General features: G+C 36.8%; 1 protein-coding gene across 1 annotated transcript in view; it reads right to left on the bottom strand.

Moving 5' to 3' along the window:
* THSD7A (thrombospondin type 1 domain containing 7A) overlaps positions 1-26,896 on the bottom strand; it is a gene marked incomplete at its 3' end in the record, with an annotated part of 195,124 nt that overhangs the window by 8,870 nt on the left and 159,358 nt on the right. The window contains exons 15-23 of the mRNA XM_080611330.1: positions 18,454-18,632; positions 14,070-14,203; positions 12,430-12,583; positions 11,450-11,591; positions 10,863-10,978; positions 4,844-4,961; positions 3,034-3,179; positions 2,319-2,493; positions 43-216 (exon numbers count right to left, since the gene is read on the bottom strand). Coding sequence (XP_080467456.1) covers positions 43-216; positions 2,319-2,493; positions 3,034-3,179; positions 4,844-4,961; positions 10,863-10,978; positions 11,450-11,591; positions 12,430-12,583; positions 14,070-14,203; positions 18,454-18,632 — 1,338 coding nt within the window. The remainder of the gene's footprint in view (positions 1-42; positions 217-2,318; positions 2,494-3,033; positions 3,180-4,843; positions 4,962-10,862; positions 10,979-11,449; positions 11,592-12,429; positions 12,584-14,069; positions 14,204-18,453; positions 18,633-26,896) is intronic.

Here is a 26,896-nt window from a genome sequence, read left to right as displayed (position 1 = left end):
TTTCTTACAGGAAGTGGCCTCTACATATATTTTGATGCTTACCATTGCACGGTCTTGTTTCCAAAACCTGTTCTGGACAGAGGTGTTGATTCTCTAATTCCTGAATGATCACTGCCCGAGATCGGACTTGTATCCCTCCAAAGCCAAGATCCTCACCATTAACACAGGTTAGCTGACAAAGGCTCCATTCCGACCACTCTCTCAAGTAACAGTCCCCTGTCAAATAGCCATTTTAAGATGTGCAATCATCAGATGTGAAGAATTTTTATGCTGAATATGCTTTAGAATAAAATGTCCAACTCCAGTTTCTTAACTTTGCCCTCTTAATAATTCCTTTCATTCTTCTTTTTAGATGTGACTTATACTTAAGATAGTAATTTGACACTCTCTAAATATCTGTGCAGTAGAATATAATAAAACTAATAAAAACATTATATAAAACCTATTTGTTCTAAAGCAGAGTAGTTTCCTGCAGCATTCCTGTAAGATCACTTTCTGATGAATTTCTTAGTAACACTCCACCCAGTGGCCAAATTTTTGCAAATTTTAGGGTATTCTGCACTGTATGCCTTATGCTAAATTTATGTATCATGTTCACAATTCTTCTTTGATCTTAGAAGGAGGAAACATTGCTTAGTTTTAAAGGGATTGTTGCTTATCTTCATGCAGAGTTTCTCTAAACAGACAGTAGATGCAACTGCTAGAATATTCTTTGTAATAAAGCGAAACAGGAAGGTGATTAAAATGTCTGCTCTGGCTATTTCATGACAGGATAATAGAGATTTATAGAATGTTATCTTACATTCTATAAATTTCACACATTAGTGTGAAACTGAAAAATAAAATCATACTAATGATACTAATTAGCAGGATCAGCTACAGAGCATTTAAGGAAGATCTGAGGTACAACACAAAGAGACCATTTTGTTAAAACTGCAGTGGAAAATGGGACTAGACTCTGCACAGACTCATAAATAAACCTCTTATTTCTCATTATTTCAGTGAAAGAGCTATTAAAAATTCATGCTACCTTGCATTATATTGATGACAAATATAATCAGTTATGGGTTGACCAGATGCCTGATTAATGAGGAATTTTATTTGCCAGTGTTTGGAAAGCATGTGAAGAAATGAATAATTGAAGAACTGATGTACATATAATAGGAAAACAAGTAGTGATTTTTAGAAACATTAGTTGGAACATATCATTAGCACATCCCCACAGGGCAGTGAGATTGTTGAAGAACAGGCTCCTGCTCAGCAAAACTTTAAAAGTGAACAGTGAGTGTCTGTATTCCTTTTATAAATTTGACTAACAAGAAAACATAACTGCAAGCTTTCTATTCCTTTAATTTTCATTTAATAAGTAAAAATATGTGAAAACCATGCAATTGGAATGTTGTGCACAAAGCACTGATGGAAGCCTCTCAATTTTTTATTATTTTCTGTTTATTGAGGCAACATTACCTTCAATCCAATCTGAAATTAACTGGGGAAAAAAAAATCTGAGAAAGAGAAGAATTGCAAGAGAACAAAACCAGAGCACTGGTATGGAATGAGAGCTACATTAGAACTGAAGGAGTTAATCACTGCTTCTGAAGATATATTGCTAATGACTGCTGAGCAACAGCAATATACTTCAAATTCTACAAATAAGTATTTGAAATGAACTGGAGGGGTTTTACTGGCCATTAAACAGCTGTTATAGGCTCTTAATCCTTCTCAGTATGAGGGTCATGGACCTGGTAATTTATAACAGCTCCTTTGGATTCAGTCTACAAGTGCAATGATAGTGCACATCACATCCAGCGAGTTAAACAGCTGGAAACGCTCACATTTTCCGAGATAAAAATATTAGTTTAATTTGGAGTAGTCCCTTTAAACAAAAAAATAGACACCCTTGCTTAACTTCCTTAGATACCTGTAAAAGGCATCAAGTTCTTAGCCACTGTTAAAAGCATTAATAAAGCTGTTAGGTGATCTAAGCACTTACAACAAATGATTAGCTGTAAACTAACACTCTTTCTTATAGAGTTAAGCAGATTTTATTTCAAAATATTTTGTGAAAAAATATATTCTTATTAGGTACAATCTGTGACTGAGACATGTTTTATAAAATTTAATACCTGGTATTTTTTCTAATTGATTTATTGTCATGAAGCTAGTACTGGAAAGTGACTCTGTTGGTCATTTGATGGATGAATCCAATCAATAAAGCATGTAAAAAAGATTTAATTGCCTGTGGCTAATGCTAGGCACTGATAGCTGTAATGATACCCAACCAATCTTAAAATGCAACATTTGAATAGCTTTGTTACCTGGGCAAGGGACAGTGCAGGTTTCCTCAAGTATTATCTTCTTATTACCGTCTATAATAGGCTCTATTTCTCCACAGAATTCCTCATCTACTACTTTGCCAACATCTTCAATGGATCCATCAAAAACCACACAGGAAATGTTTCTCACTCTTGTTCCTTCTCCACACTGAGCATCCTGGGGAAAGAGGACACACACGGATGCTGACAGAAGAAAGTGCCAAAAGACTAGATCTAGTCTTGTGCTACATGTCACTCTATCTCCTGTTATTTTTTGCTTACTTACTTATTCATTCCAACAGGGAGAAAAACAACCCCACAACATTTTTCTTTACTTCTGAAACAAACACACGCAAACAAACATAAAATTCTGCTGGCTGCTACCACTGTTTCCTAAAGTATTGAGCTAATTGTGCCTTTGAATTGCAACCATGGTGGTATCTCTAGTGAAGATCTCTTCTAGGATGCCAGTGTATTTCCCCAGATATTCTTTTATAATAGAAAGATTTTAATTATTAGCAAAGGTACTAAAGTTTACATTTATACTTTCAATATCTGTAGGACATTGTTTTATGTGTTGAGAAATATGAACTCTGGCAATAAATCTTTAGGTTTTGTATAAAAGGGGGAAGCAAATTGTTTACAGTGTAATAAAGCATATCACAATTATGCCTAGATATACAAACTCCGTAACTTCAAAGTCCCATATGGCTTTTACCTCTACTTTGCATGCAGACCATTGACCGTATTGCCATCGATAACAAGGTTTTACTGGACAGGGTTTGAATTGCTCCATCTGAGAAGGACAAGGCCTCCCATCACCCTGAAATGGCTGATTTATGGTCCTTCTTCTGATCATTTTTCCTGTAAATAAGAAACAGCAATATAACTAGCAACAAAGTGGTTAGACTGATTTATTCCTCAAGATGCTTCTATTTTGGTGAAAAGTGTTGTGTTTGAATAAAGTAATTTTTTCCACATTTGAAAAATTGGACTGTAAAGCGGATCTATTGGCTCTTGTCTGTTATATGGATTTACAGTTTTCAATTCAGACACTTTAAATTCTAGCATTTGTTTGTACTGCAAGAAATGCAGCCAGATGCCTGATTAAGGATTTCAGATTGCTGTAACAGCAAACAAAAGTAGTAACTTCCTAGTTAAAAAGCCTAGGCAAAAATACTCTTTCTGAATGTGACAATATTTTTGTGGCACTTCATCAGTGATTCTGGCTTCTCATCTGGAATTTGCTGCTAGAAGAGACCAATATGCCATGTTCTTCCCCAGTTTAATTCAGAATCATGTGTACCATTATTGTTTGATTGCAGCATCAGAAGCAGCTTGCAACTCTCCCTCACTGTCTGTCTGGATAGTGTGACATGCAGATTTTGCAGGAGATGGAGGATTCTTCACTCAGGCCCAAAGAAAATTACAATACAATAGGCTTATCCAACATTAACCTTCTCTTCAACCAGGAGTAGCATGCTACCCAGAATCACTGAGATACAGGTTTTGTTTCAAATACTTGTATAAGCAGAATGAGGAAGACATTTTTATCCTTTTGACAACTCTTGCTTCTTTCATCTTGCAGTGGACATTATGCCATTATGCTTCATTATGGAGAAGTCATGTCATATAGCCAGAAAATTTTTTTGCGTGCTAGAAGTATTGGTAAAGTGCCTGCTCTAGAGATGGCACCTCACAAAGGCTTCCAAAAAAACAACACAGCTGTGCTATTTTAATCTATATATAGATAAATATATGAACCAAGTCTGAAATAAGATATATATATTTACATTTGTATACTGAGGCTTATAATAATTTAAGGCATTACATAGATTTATTTACATAACACCCAGTATTAGCTGGCCAAAACAATCTTTAATTCCACATTTCAATGTGATGCATTTGGAATTGAACATCCTAATGATCGTGACATGTATGTGTTGCTGAGAGCAAGCTACGCAAGCCACAGTGCATCAGCAGAACTATATCCATCACCCAGACAGCTGTGTTCACAACAGCTAAATAGAAAAGTGCTTGCCAAGTACAGCCTCATCATCCTCAAATTCACAGCTGCTCCAATGGAGATGTCACAGCAGAAAAAGGATTTTCCTAAAAAGTACTGGGGAAAAAACCCCAAAGATCATCAATGAGCAGAAATTTTCCTCAACTTTATTGTATTTGCATGGGTAGTCACTGAGTTTATTAGATGGTTATTACTTACTGAAAAACAGCAGTTACTTTCAAATTCCTGCCTAATAGAAAAATTACAGCTTCAAGGATTACATGTGAGGCTGCCATCATCTGTTAAAAATACCGAAACTATTCAGGGCCAAATTCTCATTGTCTTCAGTGAGTACAGCCTCACTGAAGCATATTATTTCCATGAATTAAGGCTGATTTAAATCCCCATCATTTTCACAAACTATCTACATTTTCTAGTTCTGTGAAAATAGGTATTATTGCTTTTATTAAAAGAACAAAAAGAACCTCTCAGTCTTTAAAATATGCCAAAGGTACATACTGACCTGTAAGGCCACATGTTTGAGAGCATTCAGACCAAGGGGACCAGTCAGAGAGCTGACAGTTCACAGGACATTCCACAACACAGGATGTGTTCATTTGCCATGTCTTCTCCAAACCAAGCTAAAAAAAAATACTCAGTGGTGAGCATGTAACACCCAGTCTGCATCACTGGTGCAGGCTATGCATTTGAACAAGGTGAATTTGAGACAACTAAGGCTTTAAGTAAGCATGAAGTCATTACTAAATAAAAAGTAAAGCAATTAAGACATTTAAAAATCTCACTTCAAGACAGTCCTAATGCATATCCTGACTTTTAAATACATGCTTAAATCCTATTTTCATCAATTATTTTCCAAATTAGAGTCCATAAATGGAGGGCTTCAGCTCTACAGTATTACTTTATACAATAGGTTAAGGACAAAGTATCAATAAGAAGTATCAATAATGTATTTTGAAATAGGAATATAAAAATACTGAACTATCAGCAGCTATCAACGGCTGAATTCAAGTGATGCTACGAGCCAGGTTCAAAACTGATAAAAGGAGGAGGATGAACATGCACTGTCAGTTTGTCAGAAGATGCTGCAGATGCTAAAAGTTTATAGGAGTTCAAGAGAGAATGAACAAGTGAATGATGATAAATCTGAAGGTTTAAACACACAGAATCCACATTGGGCAAATGCAGTCCAAGAGATGAAAAAAGAGGTGAGGCTGAGAGAGAAGTAGATGGGACTTGTGTATGTCTGTCCTTCTTACTCTTCCCTAGGCATCTGCTTAAGCTTCTCAAGTTTTTCCTAATGTGGTGTGTAAGTTTAATTTATATATTATGCCAGCCATTCTACTGTATGCAAAAAACACTGACAAGACATTGATTTGTTTTTTTAAAAAATATAACTTTGCATTTTTTCTGAAATCATAGAATCATAGAATAGGTAGGGTTGGAAAGGACCTTAAGATCATCAAGTTCCAGCCCCCCTGCCGTGGGCAGGGACAACTCACACTAAACCATGTCACCCAAGGCTCTGTCCTACCACTACAGCTCCTAATGAAGAGTCTATCCTCAGCATCCTTGTAGGCCCCCTTCAGATACTGGAAGGCTGCTATGAGGTCTCCACGCAGCCTTCTCTTCTCCAGGCTGAACAGCCCCAACTTTCTCAGCCTGTCTCCATACGGGAGGTGCTCCAGTCCCCTGATCATCCTCGTGGCCCTCCTCTGGACTTGCTCCAACAGTTCCATGTCCTTTTTATGTTGAGGACACCAGAACTGCACACAATACTCCAAGTGAGGTCTCACGAGAGCAGAGTAGAGGGGCAGGATCACCTCCTTCGACCTGCTGGTCACGCTCCTCTTGATGCAGCCCAGGATACGGTTGGCTTTCTGGGCTGCGAGCGCACACTGAAGCCGGCTCATGCTCATTTTCTCATTGACCAACAGCCCCAAGTCCTTCTCCGCAGGGCTGCTCTGAATCTCTTCTTTGCCCAAACTGTGGCTGTGCCTGAAATGCTTTGCAAAATCAGAATTCCCTAACATTCTTAAAGTAACAGCTGCAAATGCTGGAGGAATATGAGAGAAGGGAACACAGAAAATAGCCAGACTCGCATGTTTCCCAAAATTACTCTTTGTACTGAGCATTTCCCTTGGCAGGAGTCAGCCTAACACTAACAAATGATGAAACACCCACAGGGAAGGAAGGGTATTTATGGCCATGCTTGGAGACAGTACAGTGGTTAGATGGTCCTTTGGGCTGATCCTGTAAAGCCTATATGTTCTTATAAAATCCTGTGGTCCAGATCTTCCCCATCCAGGGAAGGGGAGAGATATTATCACTAACATACATAATAATATATGGTGCAAGATTGAACACAACTGATGGCAAAAATATTAGCATGACATCAATAATCCCTGCAGTCTGCGCAGCCTCAAAATGAGTTAAAAGGATAGGTTGATTAGAGTGTGCATGACATAAAATGTGAAAGAAAATCAATCCTGACAATATGAAGAGCTTCCCAGTATAAAAGACTGTTCTTCACTGGCCTTCATCAGTGGACCTTGATCATCATTGAGGCCTTTTGGAATCCCAGGAGGCTGTGGACATCTTTAAGTACATAAAGCCCTCACATAGTTTAAAAAAAAAAAAAAAAAGGCAAACTAGACATTTCAAAACCTATTAATTTTAATGACTGGAAAGGTTAATGACATAAAACCAGCAGTTAAGACTTTAAAAAGGAAATAAAACCACTATTTCCCACTAAATGGAAGCATAGAGTAATAATTAGGCGCAACATTAACATGTCCTCCATAAATAAACTACAACAAGTACTGGAAATGTCTAACCCTGATAGACTCACCAAATCTCAAATTTGCATTTGCAGTGCCATTTATTGAGACAAATGAGGTCTTGGACCTCTGTTCTGTTTTACACATCAAAGAATGAGTTCTTGGCTTTTCTCTGTGGTACAGTATAACAATTATGCAGCTATCGCACACAGGCAATGCATGAAACCTTTGCATAATCTGGAATTTGGGTAATTGGGTAAACTAGAGAACTGTGTTTGAAGTCCATATTTGGGTCAAATCTTCTGAGAAAATGCTTTAAAGCCAATTACAGAAACATGACTACTCTCTTTCAAGACTGGCTTTCTCAGCTGGACTTTGGTGTCTAGGGAAGGAAAAGCCCAAGAGAGATATAAAAGTGAAGGAGAGAAAGCTGAAGGCCAGCTTACCCACAGTGATCTGCCGTTTGCATGCTTTAGATACTGAAGTGCTGCTGAAATAGATTGGGGAAACAACTGTCAGGCTGCCAGTATTCTCACATATTCTTTTCTCATCTTTCTCCTTCCTTGATGAACCACTATTCATCTTGAAGAACTTAGAAAACATTTGGAAAAGTGTTCAGTAGTTGCCTTAAGCATCTGTTCTGGAAGAATCTCTGTTCTGGATGAGTTGTGGTTTCTGATTCAAGAATGGCAAGTACTGGAGGAGTTATACCAAAAGCTAGATGAGCTCCCTGTACTGGTCACACATGCAGGGACTGGTCACACACATGTACTGGTCACACACATGTACTGGTCACACACACAGGGTCACACAGCAGGCTGCCAGGCCAGCATGCTCTGCCAATCCTGTGATCCACAAAATGTATCTGTATTTGTTTATAGGAATGTTTGGCACTGCAGATTAACCTCTGCTGGCGGTTAATCATGTAATCTGACAAGCGGACTATTTGCCATTGGAACAGAATAGTTTGCCTCATAATGCAGACAAAACTGCTGGTTTCTAGGCATTTCTCATCTTAATTAAAGATAAATGCATAAAAATAAGCCCATAAATGTGAACATAACCAGGAACAGCTTGCTTTAGGTGATATGATTTTCAAATACTCAAGGAAAAAACAAGCGAAGCTCTTGTGATGCGCTAATTTCGTAGAGTTACAGACCAAGTAATCCAGTATTACTGTGTCTTGAGAGTTTGAAGGGAACTACGTTAACATAACAAGGACTTGGAAATAAGCTCTAGAAACTGATTCATCCTGGCAGTAATCAGGATGACTGGCTACCTTCTTTAGCTGATTGACTGAAACAAACACAAGATCATATGGGCGCATTAGGAAATCAGAACACAGGGGCTTAGAAGAAATGTATTTAACTATGCTGATGCTCACGCCTGGAGATGGAGATAGTCAAAACACAGCAAGAAGAGTTGGTTTTGGTTTTTTTTAATATATGGCTTTTATTATTTTCTTGAACCACATATTGGATAGGAAAGCAAATATTGCAATTGGGCACCCTAATTTCTTAGGGATCAGGATAGGTTTAGCTATTCTGATCTCTCTTCTTTGCATATAATAGTAAGAATCACAGTTCTGCAAATGTAACTACATATAAATTTAACAAAACTTTTGTTTTATTCACACACCTGGGATAAAATTTTATGACAACCCAAAGGATATTCCATTAGCTAAGTTATTACAAAATTATTCCATCTTTCTCTTTGTATCAACTTTTCTAACCACATGCACCTTATTTTGAAATTCCCTTAATCTTTCTGCACTACCCTTGTAATGCAAAAGAGAGTAAAAAACCAAACCAAACACCATGAAGGATTATCTGTGATTAAATTAGTAAGAAGTGAATAATATGTATTCACATTTTGATGATTTCTTGGATATTCTCCTCTCATGAGCTGGAAGGTCACCGAGTTGGCTTTTACATCGTCAGAGTGAAGGGTCTGGTAAAATCTCAAGAGCTTAGCTTTCTTGTTAATCAGGTTAACAGGTTTTACTCTTCACAGTTATTGGATCAGCTTTTGACCTCATTGTACCACTTCTTAATTCAACAAATGGTCTTAACAGTACGACTGGGGAGTGGATCAGAGCTTTCTACAGGACAATGTATCTCTGTATGATCTAGCAAATAAAAGCAGCAAATAAGACACTATCACAGTGGTTGATGATAAAGCCAGTACCCCACTTCAGTGACATCTGTTAGCCAGTCATTTACAGCAAGCAGCTTTTGAGATATTATTTTGTTGCCCTAATTATTTCTCTGAGTAATAAACTTAAAATTTCTTAAAAGTAGGAAAGGTCCAAAGGTTTTCTTCAATGAGATTTCAACATACAATGTAATAATTTGTTCTAAATGCTGTTCAATATCTTCGGTTAACAACACGAATAACTTCTTGGCTTTATGGTAAAAGATCTTTTTCCCCCTTAAATTAAATTAAAAAAAAGCATACTTTTTTCTATTGAAATATTCATGTGGGTGGATGTTTTAAATCATGTCTTGGTATGAATTAATCAATATTGAAGTCTCTTACAAATAACCTGAGAGCCTTTTTTTTTTTTCTTTTAATGCATTAAGACATTAACAGAATGCATTAATGCATTCATTCCCCTATTAACTTCAGAGAAGCTTGCTGGTAGGTAGCCAGATCCTGAGTTTTTTCCTGAGATATAAATGATCAAGTTATGAGACTTGATGCTAAACCCAAAACCTATGTGTGAAGGAGGAACTTGGGACAAAAGGTGCCTGTCTTTGCTAAGGGCTTGTGGATTCAGGAGTCCAGGATATCAGAGGGGATTGGAGAAGCCTAAGTAGGTCAGATAGACCATTACAAAACTATAGTCCAAAGTACATGATGAGTTCCTGACTCCCTCCACTTCTCCTGAAACCAGGACAAGCAGCTACTAGCCAGCAAGGTTCAATGAAAAGGTGTGTTGGTACCAAAGCTGCTGTGGAGCTCACTCAGCCTTAGTCCCCCACTGCAAGTAATTTTATTTCTGTTGTCAAGGTGGCAGGAGAATGGAAGCTGAAATGAGCTCAGTTTCTTTCCATCAGAAACACATGTGGGATTGCCTTTAATATAGCACTTGTGTTGTCTTCCCATTTTCCTTCACATTACTGACTCCATGTAACTAAAAACATTAGGACCAACACGCAGAGTGTCAGAAAACCAGAGCTGTCAAATCTTAAATTAATTTAAACATTTGCCAAATGGCTCCTTCAAAATTTAAGGGCTCCTGTCTAATAGTTTTCCTATTTAATACTGCATTCATGCTGCACATTTTTTCATACCAGCTTGGGTATCTTTAGTATTGCACAGCTGGATAGAAGAAGTTAGCATTCCGCCCTGCTGCAGAATGGCACATGAGAAATATTTTCCAACACATTGAATAAATGATTGATACTGGCAGCTGTCCAAGGTTCCATGCAGAAATTGTATCAAATTAGAATGATTAGTGTTCTGATTAAGATTTATTAACTTTATTCTACTTTATTAATTATTGTGTCTTTTCCTTCAGGACATAATAATTAGCATATGTTCATGGAGGCACTTAAAAGTAACCAAAGGAAATTGTATAAAAATCCCTGTTGAAGGCACAGTTCATTTCAGAGGTACTTAACAATCCATGAATAGTGTTGCAAAACATCTGGCAAAGACGGGTTACATGCCATATAGCCCAGATGGCTCAACATTAATTAGCACCATTAAAAGGGAGCTTACTCACAGGTACCCACTCACCTCTTCACAGTACTTTAGGTCAACTGATTTGCCATCACTGCGAACACAATCGAGCATTCGTGTTTTGATACCATTACCACACACAGCCTTCTCACTGAGCTGACATGTGCTCCAGTCTGGAAATAAGGAATTCATTAGCGTAGTAGACATTTTAGATAAAATTCATAATGATCCAGTCTTCTACCTAATTCTAATTCTGATTGCCTAAAATAATCCTCACAAGCAACTTTTACAAACCTAAAAGCTCATGGAGCGCAGCTACTACACATTTTTTGAAACATCTACTTTTACTACAAATAGTAGCATGATGCCTTCCTAAAAAGTTTGTAGTTGGTTTCATCTGCATGGAATTTGAGCAAATCACAAAATTACAGGAGAAATAAATTTCCTGGACATGCATGCACACTTCACCCAAGTTGCAAAGCCACAGTGATATTTTCTCTGGATCAAACAGCATGAATCACTTTTCAGTATAAACTTCACAGCTCCCTCCAGATAATAAGAGAAAGCTGAAAAATCTGTCCTGCAAGGTGAATGGAAGTAAGCCATAGTCCCAGGCTGTCACTAAAGCATAACACCATAAATACCTGTCACATTGTAGTCATAGTGGTAGCAGTTTTTGTTCAAAGTGCAGACTTCTGTCTCGGTGGCAGCAGGACAAGACTTTCCATCATTTGGCAGTCTCAGGGATTCAGCTGACCTTTCACGGACACTACTTCCATTGCATGGCTTGAAAGGGATGTTGCAAACAGCTTAGGTATTTTGGCACCCTAAAAACTTTTCATGCAACATTATAGCTGCCTTTCAAGTAATCCATTTACAAAACACAAATATAAAATAATGGGCTCAAGCTGTTGTGTAAGAGAAACTATTTCCTTGTTATTTCAGAGAGAATTTAGTCTGCACTTTCACCTTGGTACCACCCAGGGTGGAATATCCTCTAACTGGTAACACTTTGGTACTTTCCTAACTAGTTCATATTTCAGTACTAGTGCTTTAGAACCATTTCACTCATAAACTGGATGTTGTGATGCTCACTTTCCAAATGCTATAATGTAGTGCACTGGAGCCTGAATACTGAGAGGTCTGTAACATGTTTTTATGTTTGGTTTGCAGGTTTTTTGACACTTCTTTTTGAAATTGCTGGCAGGAAGGGGAGAGAAGACCCAAAGTGATCTTTTTATGCTCAAACTTGATCTACAGATTTACTCATAACAGAATAGTGCCATTTTTAGTACAGTGACTACACTGCTATGGAGAGTCTGACAGCTAGGCTCAAAGACAGACTCACAAGCCACTGCCAAAGCTATTCCACCACACAGAACGTACCCCACACTTAAGAACGACCACTGGGGACATTATAGTTTGTGTTTTGAAACACTTGCACTTAAGGGAAAACACTGGCACACTTTATTTGCAGCCATCAATGACACTAAAGATGACAGTAAATACAGATATTTATGTATGTAATCACTACTCAATTCAGCATCTTTTCACACTACTTCATGTACACATTTTTAAAGCACCTCCTAAAACTACAGGCGCTACGTTTCACTATACTGCTTACCAAAGAACATCGAGACCATGATCCCCATTCAGACATAACACAGTCCTCAGGACATGGTAGTGTACACTTTCTAGCACCAAGCGGCATCTCTTCAGGATCACAGAGATAGTCCTCTACAGTGTCAGAAGGACCATCCGCAGTGTTTAGCATGCACCTGGAAAAAAAGAACTGCACATAAACTGCATTTGCCGCGGATTATGTACAGCAACTCTGTTCCATCATATTCTGAAACATTTTAACATTTTGTCAGCACATAACCATCATGAAGTAATTGAAGTAACAGAACTAAGTATTGATCCATGAGTATCCAAAAAAAGCTGAAGAGACAAAAATAATCCTCTTTTTTACAGTCAACGGGCATATAAAAAAAACCACAGAATTTAGACAGTCTTTATCAGTGATTGGCTGACAGTTTCTGGGCAGGTGATTTACTCGACATCAGCTTACCTCTAAGCCAGAATAATGCAAATCAACTATAGTTCAGACATATTTTGTGCATGCTTCAACTAATAATTTTAAATTTAGAACTACTAAACTTTTTAAAATTTTATATTTTTAGTATTGATCCCTAATCTACATGGAAGCTTTTTAACTACTATTATATTAAATTAGAAGATAGAGGTCCAGTTAAAATGAGAAACGAATATGCTTAGTTTTATAGAGCTGAAGATGACAGTCTTCACAGTATTTCCAGTGAAGTGGCATCTACTATTTACTTATCCCTTCCACATGTCAGCTGAAGACCAACTAGTACAAGACTAGGATCATTGAAGTTAAGAGGCTTGCATTTGTTTTCCAGAATTGCAAGACAAAAGCTCGTATCAATAAGAAACCTTTCACACATAGAGAAATATGTGGAGTTTCTTTAATTTGACCACATTATTTTTTTATAACTGTCACGCATTATCAAACTAAACTATTTATTGAAACACTCTCTCTGTTCTAAAGTAAACACAAGAGATACAGCAGGAGCATATAGATTTAGTACTCTCATGGCATTATGTGATAATAAATGAAAAGTTCAATGGTTTTAGTCCCAAAGGGCTGAAACACTTTTTTTCTTTATCTTTGATGGGTAAAGTCTATTTTTTAACATAACCACTGATGAATTTTGACTTTTCATACTGGAGGGTTTTTAAAGAGTATTCTTATGGGAATCTCTTTACATGCTACTGTGTGAGACCAGTTATGTATAGTGCTTCTAACCTAGTTCAAGCAAGAATTTAGACTTCGGCCTTCTTGAAGTAAATGGTTACACTGAGAAAACAAGTGCTATTGTGAACAAAATCGTGTACATAAGTGTGCCAGTTTATAAGCACTTGTGGCAGGGAAAAGAGAGCATTTAGCAGTTCACTGTGTGAACAGCTCTCATTTCAGATCTTCAAACTAAATTCACACTATGGTTTATTATTGAGATTTATAAATTGTGTATCATTTTGCAGATAGCCATTAAATAAGACAAACCCCAACCAACCCAAACTCCATGTACTGCTTTACTTGCTCTTGTACAATATCATGTGAGATTAATTTTAATTAATTCATTTGATTTAAGCTCTAGGATGAAGAGCAAGCATAGAAGATGCCTAGATCAGGTTCAGTAAATATTTTTCTAAAGTGAAGGAGGAATAGTACTGTTTTACCTGACTTTCCTTGTTTGAACACCTTCTCCACAGTTCTCTTTTAAGTCCACATTGGTCACCTTGCAGACGCTCCAGGGCTCAGTAACCCATACGTACTGGCTGCAGTCACTATGGCAGGGAACTACCTCATATACCTGGAGACCACATTGTGAGTCAGTTTTGTTGCACACAAGTACGATAAACATGCAACAATGATCATGCAAAAAAAGGTTAATGCTCTTTTTTGGTAAGAGTAACAAATGTAAACTTGCTGACTGAGGAGCTGTAGTAATAATAAAGATAAAATGGCTGATCGAAAACTACAGAAATAACAAAATTCAGAAGTTAAGACATCTAATGACAGATGCCCTGGTTTTCTCTGCCCCCAAACCCATGCTATGCCATTTCCACACAACTAACACAAATCTTAACTAGGCTAGCTCATGAGTACATCTTTCAGAAAAATTCTGCTAAAACTCTGCCAAAACTTTATTTCTGTCTTTCACAACTATCTTCAACTGTTCCATCCCACTGCCATTAATTGTGGGGTTTTTGTGTTTCTGAAGAGATGTGAGCACAAGGTGAGCTATACCAGTACAGGTTCACTTTATTTTTCATTATGGATATGTAAAATCATTCTAATATATTCACATATCAGCACTGGTATTACGTTTAGATTTGAATAAAAAATTGAAATAATATGTCATATAGTAATTTATACAGTGCTCTGTATATCTTCTCAACCATACATTATAAGAACAGACAACAAAAACATTGGAGCATAATCCAGAAGCGTATGTTAAGGTTATCTCTCTATTTTAGAAACTCTTACCTGAGCCTGATGATCATTTTTTCATGAACCCAAAAGAAAAAATAAAGATAAAAAGAAAGAATGATTAGAGTGAAACATAAGTATTTAAACTGCATTAATTTTGCTTTTATTCAAATAATACTTTATGAATTCTGCCAAGCAAAAGGCATCCTATTTTTCCTCTTCAATCTCCCTTGCTGTCATATGGCATTTTTGCAAGTTTGCTTTGGAAGAAAATAAAAGTTTACAAATGACAACTAGTGGGAAGAGACTGTGAATTTGCCATCCTCTTTTTCAGTCCCTAACACACAACAAAACTTCTTTCTCTTTTTACCTGTAATGAGCATCAACTCTTCACACAGTAGGGAATGCAGTTTCCCTAAGACAAGAGAAAATCCTCCATGGCTTTGAAGGATACTAGAATTCTCTATTAACTGATACTGTTCTGACAGCATTAAGCACAATAGATTCATGGGAATAAAAGGAACTGACACTACTCATCCTTCAAAAGTTCCTAAGTCCTTTACTGAGTAGCTTAATTATGCATAAATTACTTAAAGCCCATTGCCTCAAAATTATCTTATACCAGCTAACTTCACATATTCTGGGTATCAAGTCAGCACAACTAAAATTTCTGGACCATCTAAGACTTTGTCTTAAACAAGTCCTTCATTTCTTCTCAGCAACACTGCTTGGATAAAAAGAGGGCTGATTGTTTGACAGTTTATCAGTTAACCTGCAACAAAATACCACCAGTCACACACACACACAAAAATAATGCCTTGCACAATGAATGTGTAGAGAGACTGATGTATCAGTATGCAGCTGATCAGCCCATGCATAAGAAAATAAACATAGTCAGCATTTTGGGCCCTCCTTTGAACTACATAAGCATTAACCCAGACACAAAGATGGGTGGTGTAAATGCATTCTAAGGAAGGTACTGGACTCCGCACAATTTGTAGCCATGTGGAAAGTGTCTGGGATTTCCAAAATGAGAATAAGGGAGCTTTAATTTAGGGAAATATCTCTATATTTCTCACTCTGGTTGGCATAGAAAGAAATACATAAACTCCTCATACACCTTTCCAGTAACATAAAAATTTGATATTTTGCCAGAAAGACAAAAGAGAACTCTGTATCACATTGCATGTGTTTAATGGTGCGCTTCTGTCCTTACCAGCATTTTTGTAACAGTGACTGCAGGTCATGGCAGTTGGGTGGTGCAAGGATCGCATACCCACCTGCTGGATAAGGGTGCAAATAATGCCTGGTGCCAATGAAGAAAGGGGTGTCCATATTTTCCCTAACAGTCTCAGATTAACCTCTTCATTTGAAGTCCTCTGAAGGCCATTGGCACGATTTTATAACAAACCTGACACTATTATTATTGTAATTATGAAGACTTTCAGCCTAGTGAGTGAGTACTAAGCGTCATTCAGCTGGAGTGTGGTTTGGGAATCACAGTGGCGTGCATGGCCCAGGAGAAAAGATGCTCAATGAGACAACATCCAGCATTCACCGTGTTCAGCCCTTCTCCAAACTACAGTCATACATGTCAGCCCTGACAGAAATAGAGCAATATGCTCTTAAAACTTGACAAATGCCTTAAGCACTTTATTTCAGTGTTTCACTAGCCTTACCATTAGAAAGTTTTTCCAAAGCTTTACCCGAATCTGCTTGCAGCAGTCTAAGCCTATGGCTTCTTATCCTATCCATGTTGGCCATGGAAAATGGATTATTTCCTCCTCCTTTGCAATAACCTTTTATGTACACACTAGCAGACTGCCAGCATCCTCCGTCTGAACTTCTCTTGCATGGGCTAGCCACCACCTTGCAGTTTTTCCTCAGATTTCAGAATTCCTAGGTTTCATTTTACAGCATAGCCCCTGTATATATCATCTTCCACATACTCACGGGCACCAAGGCTCGGTCTAACCATTTGTGCCTTGTATGTGTGCAGATAAGCATGCTACATGTATAAGTAATAAAAACCTAAATAAATTACATTCAATAATTGAAATAAATATTCTGAAAAGTCAGTAGTTTTCCAGCTGAATCAGTGGTGGATCACATTTAGATTAAATAATTAACTCAAAATTAGAATGTAGGTGTATTCCCCTGCATGCTTCTGAATTGAGAATGAATGCATTTAGAAATGAAAAATACAGTCTCTATATTCTTTGACATTCCTATCTTATCTATAGGGCTCCCTTTCCATGAAAGTACTAAATTTCAATTTTATTTTTACAATAATTACATTTTGAATTACTTATTATCATTTGGCAAATGCCATGTAACATAGCAACAAATCAAATTCCAGTGAAAGTACCGGTAGAGGGCAATAGTGTTGCATACAAGTGGCTAACAGATCTCTAGCAAAATCACCTTTGATGCAGAAAAATATAAGCTTATTATGTACTACATGCATAATAAAGAAGGAAAAAGACTTCTGTAGAGACTATAATTTGCTCCTATTGAAACACATACCTCCTAATTTAAAGCATATTTACATACTGACTCAAATCCAGCAACCCTTATTCTAGTTTGTATTTTGTTAAAGTAGATCACAAACTTAGTTTATTAGCTACAGTTTAACACTTATTATTTTCTAAATTAGAACTAATTACATTCGCTAAAGTAGAAAATCAGATCAACAAGCAATTTCACTCTCTGCTACCAAAATGTCAATAGGATAATATTAAGTACACGCATTTTTATTCAAATGTAAATTGACAGCACATTTTTATTCAATCTTTGAATATTTACAGAGAATACTGTGTGGCTGTTTAACATGCCTCTGCAGACTAAATTAAATTCAACAGTAATATGAATATAAATCAACTCTGAAGAACATAAGTCAACTGACAAGGAAGGTTTTTTGTTCTAAAACTCAACCAAATTTCAGGGGGTTGACTTGGACTAGTGCTAAACTTGGTCCCAAAGACTAACTGCTAATTAGTGATCAAAGCACTCCAAGTGTGCTCTTGGATCACATTTTCTGGCTTAGTTTCACTTGAAGAGGATCCAGACTATGCAGCCAGACTACTCCAAAAAAAATCAAGTGTGGCTAGTGGGAGAACTGGGATTTTCACTTCAGAAGTGAATTCCTGAATGGAACTGCAGTGCCACAGCAAGTGTACCTGGAAGGTCAAGCTACAGCCTGAACCCAGTAAGGGACACTGGGATGGTGCTGTGTGAGTGCCTGAGAAGTTTTCATTTACTTTGTGATCTAAAATGGTTACGGAACAACACTAAGCATGTTACCAGTTTGAGAATCTCTATTGAGACATTTTACCCATTGTGAGAGAAGATATTAAGAAACAAATGTGGTCTTCACAATCTGCATGTAAGAATGCTTTATCGTCTCCAATCTGCAGTTCAGAAAACGTGGTAAGTTCTTGCAGATGAGGAAGTAATGAAGGCAGATCCTTTGCTGACTTAGGAAATCTAAACCCGCATATACTCCTCTTTCTACCGACATCTGCCTCTTTATGTTGTATAGTTTTTCTACATCAACAAACAATACAGCTGAAAGAATTATCTGAGGTATAGAAAAAACCGTATAAATAATGTAAATATAAATCAAATTACCTGATTGACGTGATCGAGCTTTGGACAGGGTCTTCCACCATTGTAGGGTTTTTCACGGAGCCATTTAGACCGAACCTTTACCCCACTCCCACAGGATTTACTACAGCGAGACCAGTTAGACCACTCACTGAGCTTGCAGTCTGAGGGACATGGAATAATACAGGCTTCCTCAATATAACCTGTGTGAATGGAAAAGAAAGTGCAATCTTAGCATGTCATTCTGCCACTTCTCCCTGAAGCCCTAGTCTATTTCATTTAGATTGTCCAAAGTTTGACTCAACAGAACTGTGTGAATAGAGAGATTTCTTCATCATTAGGGCTAAATTAAACTTTGCAGAAAATTGACACATATAGCTGGAGACTGTGTTAGAGTAGCAGCTGATCATCCTCACTGCTATCTGATTAGGATTCACACCAGATTTCAGGATTGTAATTTTCTGACAGCTACAGTGTAATTGACACTAACCATTTCTTGGCTGCACCATTCTTGCACTGTAAAACAATTATTTTTTTTTTAAGGAAAAAATATTAAATTAAAAGATTATGCATAATTATATGAAGTGATACAATTGCTCTTCACATCAAAAATTCAACAGAATTAAAAAATATGCATCTTACCAGCCTGGAGCGAAGAAACTTAACACCTTGTGACCTTTCTAAGGCTAGAGAGTGGCTTGCTATGTTAATGACCTGCTGATTAACAACCATCTGCCCCCAGCAGCACACTGAATAATTGCACTGAATGGAAAAGCAGATGTTTGGTTCGGATAAGTCATTGGTCCTGAGAGGTTGGCAAGGGGTATGACATGGTCTGCAGGGAGTAACATGAGGCCTCAATTCACTGAATAAGAGAAAATGTCTTTCTTTCAAAAGCAACATATACCATAGCTCTACAATATGTGTCACTTATGCCAATATTTACAGCAGAAGCTATAAAACCTCAACTAGAAAGCTGGCCTTTACTGCATTTTTACTACAAGTATACCCAAACTTATATGAACTCTCCTCTCCCCTTTCCTTATGCAACATATTTACTGTTGGCAAATGTTCACTTTATAAATGAAAGAAACCTCATTGCATTAACCTCATTTAAAAGTAAATTAAAATATTTGATGAACACAGTTGCAAAATTAACACATACTTCAGTAAGATCGTTCTCAAATGACTGGCATAGTTTGCTAGGCGTGATTTCAAATGTTTCTCACATATCTTGAATATTTTTTAGTTTGAAAGCGATCATTGTCATTTTAATCAGAGCTGATGTCAACAGCCTTATGTTTTTAACCTATACTTCTAAGTAAAGCTATTCTGTCTCTTCTAAAAGCAACCAGTACAAAACTATCACAAGTTGTGTAAAGAATCAAAACAGTTAAAAGATTTCAATTCTATATATCTATTTCTAGTTGCTTCCATTAATTTGTTTTAGATATAAATAACAGAAGGTTGGGGTTTTTTTTAAACATCCAGTAACATTCAGAATATTTTATTGTCAAGTTCAGGTGATGATTTTATCCTTTACAGCTTTCCTTTGTTTGGAAGTGTTAAATAATTAAATAAATACACAGAGTACTTTCTGAATTTGAGCAGTGTGAAACTATTGTTCACGAAATGTATCTTCCTTAAAATTCCTAGAATGTTATTAACTTGAATTACAAGCATGTTTATTAAATATCTCTCTCCATTTGACTGATCAGCTCAGTGATACTGTATGAAAGGTACACTGTGTTAGACAAAATATATTTTCTGAAGATCATATCACTGTATATCAGAGGTGGTGACACGGACTGCCCTGCAGCAGTAAATGAAAAATTGATTACATTTCACCTTACGTGGTATCTCTGGGTGAGTCTTAGAAATCCAATGCACCCTATCTCAGAGCCCCATCCTACAATGAACTTTGACTGCATAAATACCAAGCTCTTTATCTTCCCCAGAAGCACCTCCTAGGTGCTATAAAAAAACATATACTCATACAATCAAGAAACTCCTGAAGGAAAATGGACAAAACAAAAAGTTAAAAGAAACAACTCCCTCCAAGCAATAAGTGTTTAGCGATATTTATTGTCTGATAGAACAAAGTAAAGGTTTTATAGCTCTATGAATTTTCTTGAGATTCTGAAATGCTGCCTTTACTTTCAATATAACTTCTAAGTATTTTTTTCCTGGAGAAACCTTTCCTACCTTTTCTTTCTTTTTTACATTTTTTTAATTTTTTTTGTTTTACTATTTTTTACCATTTCTTTCTTACAATTACACAATTATGCCACTTAGCATTTGTTAAATTTCTGCCTCTGTAATTAATTCTGGAGGAAAAAAATGCAAGTTTTTAAATGTATATGGCATGGGGGGTTGGACCTAGATGATCTTTAAGGTCCCTTCTAACCCAAACCATTCTATTCTATGATGGAATTAACAAAAAATAAATGACTTGCTGCAAATGACTTGTTCCACCCCATCTACTACCCATCTAAGGGTATTTTTCAGAAAAAACATCTCTGAAACATGTTGTCACTTCAGATGCCTTTCTGTGTGTATGTCAACATACGTTTTAGAGTGACTAAGTATGATAATCTCCAGAAGTTTATATCCATCACCCCTCAAATCGAAGAAAGATGATGTTCAGGAACTTTGAAAAGTTTATACTCTTTGGTTTTGGTTGTTTTTGTTAAATTTCAGGTGCTTGTGTTTGTAAACCTTGTCCATGTTTTTTCTCACTTCCTATCAGCTGAACTTCACAAGGCTGCAAAATGGGCAGCTGTCTACTATGAGCTATGGATTAAACATGGCTATGCATTAAAGATTACTGAACCACAATTTAACAAATGGCTTTGAACCACTAGGAGTATGAACTAAACTACTCATTGAAAAGGAAAGGTTTATTATCCCATTGCTAATTGGCTATAAAATCTGGACTCTAGAACAAAGTAATTAGCAGATGTGATGGATAATTTATAATGAAGTACTTTAATGGACTTCACACTTTGTCTAATGACAAAGCAGGTTAAGTAGGTAGATATAAGGTTTTCCCCCCACGAACTGTACCTGCAATTTGCAAGAACAGAATGACTATTGAGTTGAAGGGCGAAGATAAAGAACATCTTAGAAAGTGTTTACATGAACTCTTTTGTCCTTAGGACTGACAGAGTTATGCTTCTGCTTTCATAACATGACTATGTCATGCTATCTTTCCAAGAAAAAACTTGCAATGTCAGAATGGTTTATGTTTTTTAACACAGCTTTGTTTGGTTTTGTTTGGTTTTTTGGTTGGTTGGTTGGGTTTGTTGTTTTTTTGGTTTTGTTTGTTTGTGATTTCATTTTTTTTTCAAGGAAATATAAAGTTCTTGGATCTCATCTTCCAAGACAAAGAAATGTACAAATATTTACACTTCACTTGTAGCAGAATATTATGTATGTATTTCTTGAGACTATTCATATTCCTGCTGAGCCATGGAAAGATAGATGGAACTCCATAAGACTTTTTTTCCTTTTTCTTTTGTTTTTTTAAGGATTACCCTTCAAAGCTCCAAAAGCTGTGAACAATTGTTAATGCTTAACTATCTTATTTTCTGCATCAGCAACTGTGTCTCTGGTGAACTAGCTACAGGTTTTTGAGTTGACGAATGACTGCTTCATGACTGATGTCCTGTTGACAGGGCAGATACAGTGGCACCATAATGAAGTGGCCTACGCCAGTATTTCTGATGTAGGGCAATAGGCAGCATATTCTTAGAGAACATACAATAGGACAAATATGGCTTCTTGTATATATTAGAAATAATCTTATAGAAGATACAAGCTATGAAACAGCAAAGTATCCTAATAACAATTTGAGAACCTAAGCCTTGATTAAAAACTAGATTAGAATCTCCTATGGGAAATATATTTATTTTAGAATAAATGCTTGACAAAGTCTCAATTACATTTCAACACTCTTCTATTTTTTGTTTTAAATTTGCATTGCTTCAGGTTACAATATTGAAAAAGAAAAAAGATTTAAAAACTAATCCTAATGCAAGTGGATACACAAAGTTCTAACTGACATCTCAGACCCAACAGACTCTGTTATAACATATAAGATTTTATATCCACACATAAGCAATTAAATACAAAATTCCTCGATTCACATTGATACTCCTAGCAGCTGTTGTAAAAGTATTTGCTGATACGCCGATATTCCTCTCTAATCCCCTGCATAAGCCTTGTAGCCATGGAGGGCTTTGTAGAGTCAGCACAAATCAATGCATCTCATTTAATTAATGCTAAAGGGAGAAATAATCTCACACTAATAAGGCAGCAGACAAACTATCCTGGACTGACTGACTGTGCCTAAGGTCTTAACAGTAAACTGACATGAATTAAGAAGGGTAATACGACCTATATAAAAATGCTGCATCTGTCTGCCATGCTACTATGTTTGCCTTCACTACACGCAAACACAACCACCACTCAGGTTATGTGGGTCATGATTCATAATTAATATATGATGGAGGAAAAGTAAATACTGAGGTTTATATAGGGTAGTCCATAAGCATGACAGTGGCCTGCTTTTGTTCTTTTTTTAGTTATGAAAATTCCAAAGCACAGTTTAAAGGGACCATGATGATTCTTCCTTTCCTTTTTTTTCCACAAACACACTAAAACAGATTGTTGGTCGACACATGTCGTTATCCACAGAGCTGTAGAGAGGCTAGTGATGACAGGGATAAAGCTATGAAAAACAACTGCTGGCTTTTCTAATGGAAAAAACCTTCTCACACTTGACTATCAAACAAACTAGACACTTTCGCATTTCTCCAGTAAAATTACCTATGTTGCACTGAAACAAAACAGGCACCAGAGAAAGAGCAATTTATGTGTCTTCCATTAAGCAAAACAGGTAAACAACAGCTCAGTTGCCACTTTTCGCTGATATTACCACATCTGCTGCCAGCTGCCAGCTGTTGGGTCCTGCCCACACTCAGCAGAATGGTATGGTGGAAAAACACCAGCGGCAAAATTTTTCCAATGGCAGCTGAATGCTGCTATCTCTTTCATCAACAAATTTAGCTCAAATTGGAAACAAAATATTTTTAAAAGAAACATCAAAATATTAGGCATCTATAATACTAAAAAAAACCAACAATGCACATATAAAAAGAAAATACAAAAAACCCCGACCTTGTCCTCTTGCGGCTGAAACTTACGTCTATTTGCAGATGTTGGGACATCTTTTGATACATTACATCATTACGTTACAGAAAGCTAAGGACAGTCTTCAGAAGGACTCTGCCCTCTGCTTCTCCAGCATTCTCTCCTAGCAGTAACAACAGATTTATTTAGCCATATTTTGCCTTTCCTTTTCTGTTATGTTCACACCTGCCTTTTTGAGAAACTTGTTTGTACTTGGGACTTTAAAACTGCACCCAAAATTTTAAAGATGATTTCAGGAATCCTCTTATGGTGCTATTAATTTAGGGCCTTCCTTATGTCACACCCTTCCTTTAGCTCCTAGGTGTCTGTGAAACTGTTAGTTAACTGTTCTCTATTTTGAAAATGAGATGTGCCAAGTAATAAAAAAAAGCTCTGAAGTATTTACTCTTCTGCTCCTGTCTGCATTTCTTTTCTGAGTAAGTCAACTGAATCATGATTTTCAGCATACATTTCATAAAAAAACACCTTATGGTTTTTTTTGCCACTGCACAGCAGGTCTGTCTTCTGATTCCTTCCACTGAAAGCAGCATGACTTGCAATAGAGAACTGTTTGTGAGATCATAAATTTACTTAGCAGTATTTACATAAAACTTTTGACAGTTTCACAATGTGAGCTTCTGGTTGAGTTTTAGTATACCACACAAAATATCCCATGATATATTAATAACATTAGTGTGGGTGTAGTTTGCCACTCTTGCTAGATTTAGAGGATGTTGTCACAGGCAAAGCAGTACCATTATCCCCATTTTTCACCTCATGATTTCAAAGTGTCAGATGACAAAAGTTCAAGTAAAAGTTGGGCACTGCACAGGAAACATCTCCCCTTCAATAACAGTCTTGATTTCTATCCTAGTCCTCGGGCTCTCCTAGCCAATTTGCCAAATCATAAAAACTGTGATTACATACTATTCTGCTTGGAAAGAAATAACAGGCTTGCAGGAAATAACAGTAAAACAGATTTCTGAATAAAGCAGATAACAGAGTGGGTAAACCTGACTCTCCTTTGGATCAGTTATGACATTAGTGAAAAATTCAGTGTTGTAGCTTCTATAGGGAAATAAGTAATTCTGTTAGAATTTACCAAAATAAACCAAGCAGGCTTGAATTACGAGTCTTGTCAAGTTTAGCTTGAAAAACTAAAAGCAGATTGATGGGAAGCTACATGGCACTTTATTTGTTAGCAGGTGGGGTAACTATTGTGATACCACAGAAGTCCCTTGTTGATTTAGCATAATATAGCTTTTTATGTTTTCTCTTAGAGAAAAATAACAAGCAGCACACTGAAATCTAGAAATTATGCCAAACTGAAGAACTGTCATAGAACAAGGGCATGAAAATAACAGGAAAAACATCATAAATACCAGCAAGATATAAAATAAGATTTACCTGGCAAAACAGCAGTTTATATATGTTGAGAAAAATAAAACAAATCAGAAGAACATAATCCATGAATACAAAGTAGACATTCAGAAAAAGGCAGTAAACATATACTGAAATTACATAGAAATGTCTGTATCATTTGTTCTAGCCCCCTTTTATTTTTTACCTTGTGAAAGTATGTTAACCTGGAAAAATGCTGAAAGCAGACAGTTAATCCTTAGAAATAATCTTTACTGTATTCATGTACCACACCCATCAATAATAGATTTTTGTTCTGGAAGAGCTACTGGAAATGAAACCATCATTTTAGTGATGTATCTCTTAGCATCAGTTTAATTTCTTAGTATCAAAGTCAGGTTAGATACTTCATTCCCTGAACAGCTGAAATTCTTGTCAAACAATTTTAGGAAGTACAAGGAATATAGGATTAATTCAACATCAATTTCAAGCTTCATCTGCCCATGCACTACACCATGGACCAAGATAAAGGTACTCCCTCAAATGGAACTGATAAGAAAACACTTGCAGATGCCTTGTATTTCACTATCAAAACAGGTAACGATATGGGGGGGATCAAAGAACCAGTCACCCTAATAAACATCATTCACAACTCCAAAAACCAAAGGGTTCAGACTTCCCAGCCTACAACAGATACAGTAATGACTCACAAACAGTTCCAGTTTACAAAAAGAGCTAAGAGTATTCAAATCTTCTGTGAGAAAAATGGGATGGAAGTATAGAAATAAAACCAAAACAATGCAATGCTATATTGCATTTTTGAGAAAGTGGAGCCTGCTGGTGTCAGTAGCCTGCAAATGGTAGCCCTGGCTACTGCAGGTTTAGTAACAATATATTGTTAGTAGCTTTTCCGCTTGGTTATTATTCATTTTGGTCACTGTGAGTGTAGGTGACACTCACTAATAAAATCCATTAGGTGAGAAATTGCTACCATGAAGAGTTATAACAATGTAAACACAGATCATTGAGAACATCCTTTTCCCCCCATTTTTTTCCTCTTTTATATCTCTGATTCTTGCACTGCAAGGGCTTGAAAGCAGCTATGTCCATACTCATTCCACACAAGGAAAAAGTTCTCATCTCTTTGTCAAGGTACATCGAGGCAGCACGTTACCTACCACATACAACAGCTACAGGTCATTCTTGGACAGACAACTTCTTCCCTCGCGTGGCTTGCCTTGGCTGCTGACATAACCTGACAGTCCCCATTCCTTAAGTCAACAAAAACTGACAGGCGTAGGCCATCATTCATGCTAGTTTTCTATGCACATAATTTTTTAATAATTTTCCACATCTCAAAGGTCACTCGGGCTCTGGACTTAATGCTGAACAATTCATGTGGTTCCACAACTCTTTCTTCCGTATTCCATAACAGCTATCTGAGGAGCCTTCTAACTTCCCTGACAACAGTTGTCCTGACAACTACCCATCTCAGACAGATCTGTGCTCACACAACTGCAGGTCATTAGAGGTAGTTGCGTCTTCTGGTACTCCAAAGATGGCAAATGGTCCTCATCAGTCTAAGCAAGTGTAGTGTGCTCACTTTAGACTACACAAAAGAATAAACTAAATCTTTGCGGACCTTAACCCAGAGCAGACAGCTGAGAACAGAATTAAACATTCTCAGAGCAGAGGAAGAGATTTCCTGTCCCATGAGAGTTTAGGATTTAGACTTTGTCATTCAGATATATGTATATAAACTTAATCTTTCACTAGCAGCTAACTACAGCAAAATATGATATGGAATAAAAACAAACATAGGAGAAAATTCTTCACAAAATTATTTTACAGCTTTGCTTTGGGATTTGGTCTTCACTGCCAAAGGCTCTGACCGCACCACCCAAGTCTTGGAAGG

This window comes from Psittacula echo (genome assembly GCF_963264785.1).
Source record: "Psittacula echo genome assembly, chromosome: 2".
NCBI classification, from domain to species: domain Eukaryota; kingdom Metazoa; phylum Chordata; class Aves; order Psittaciformes; family Psittacidae; genus Psittacula; species Psittacula echo.
Note: the sequence above shows the minus strand (reverse complement) of the source record. Positions and strands in the feature narration are given on the sequence as shown.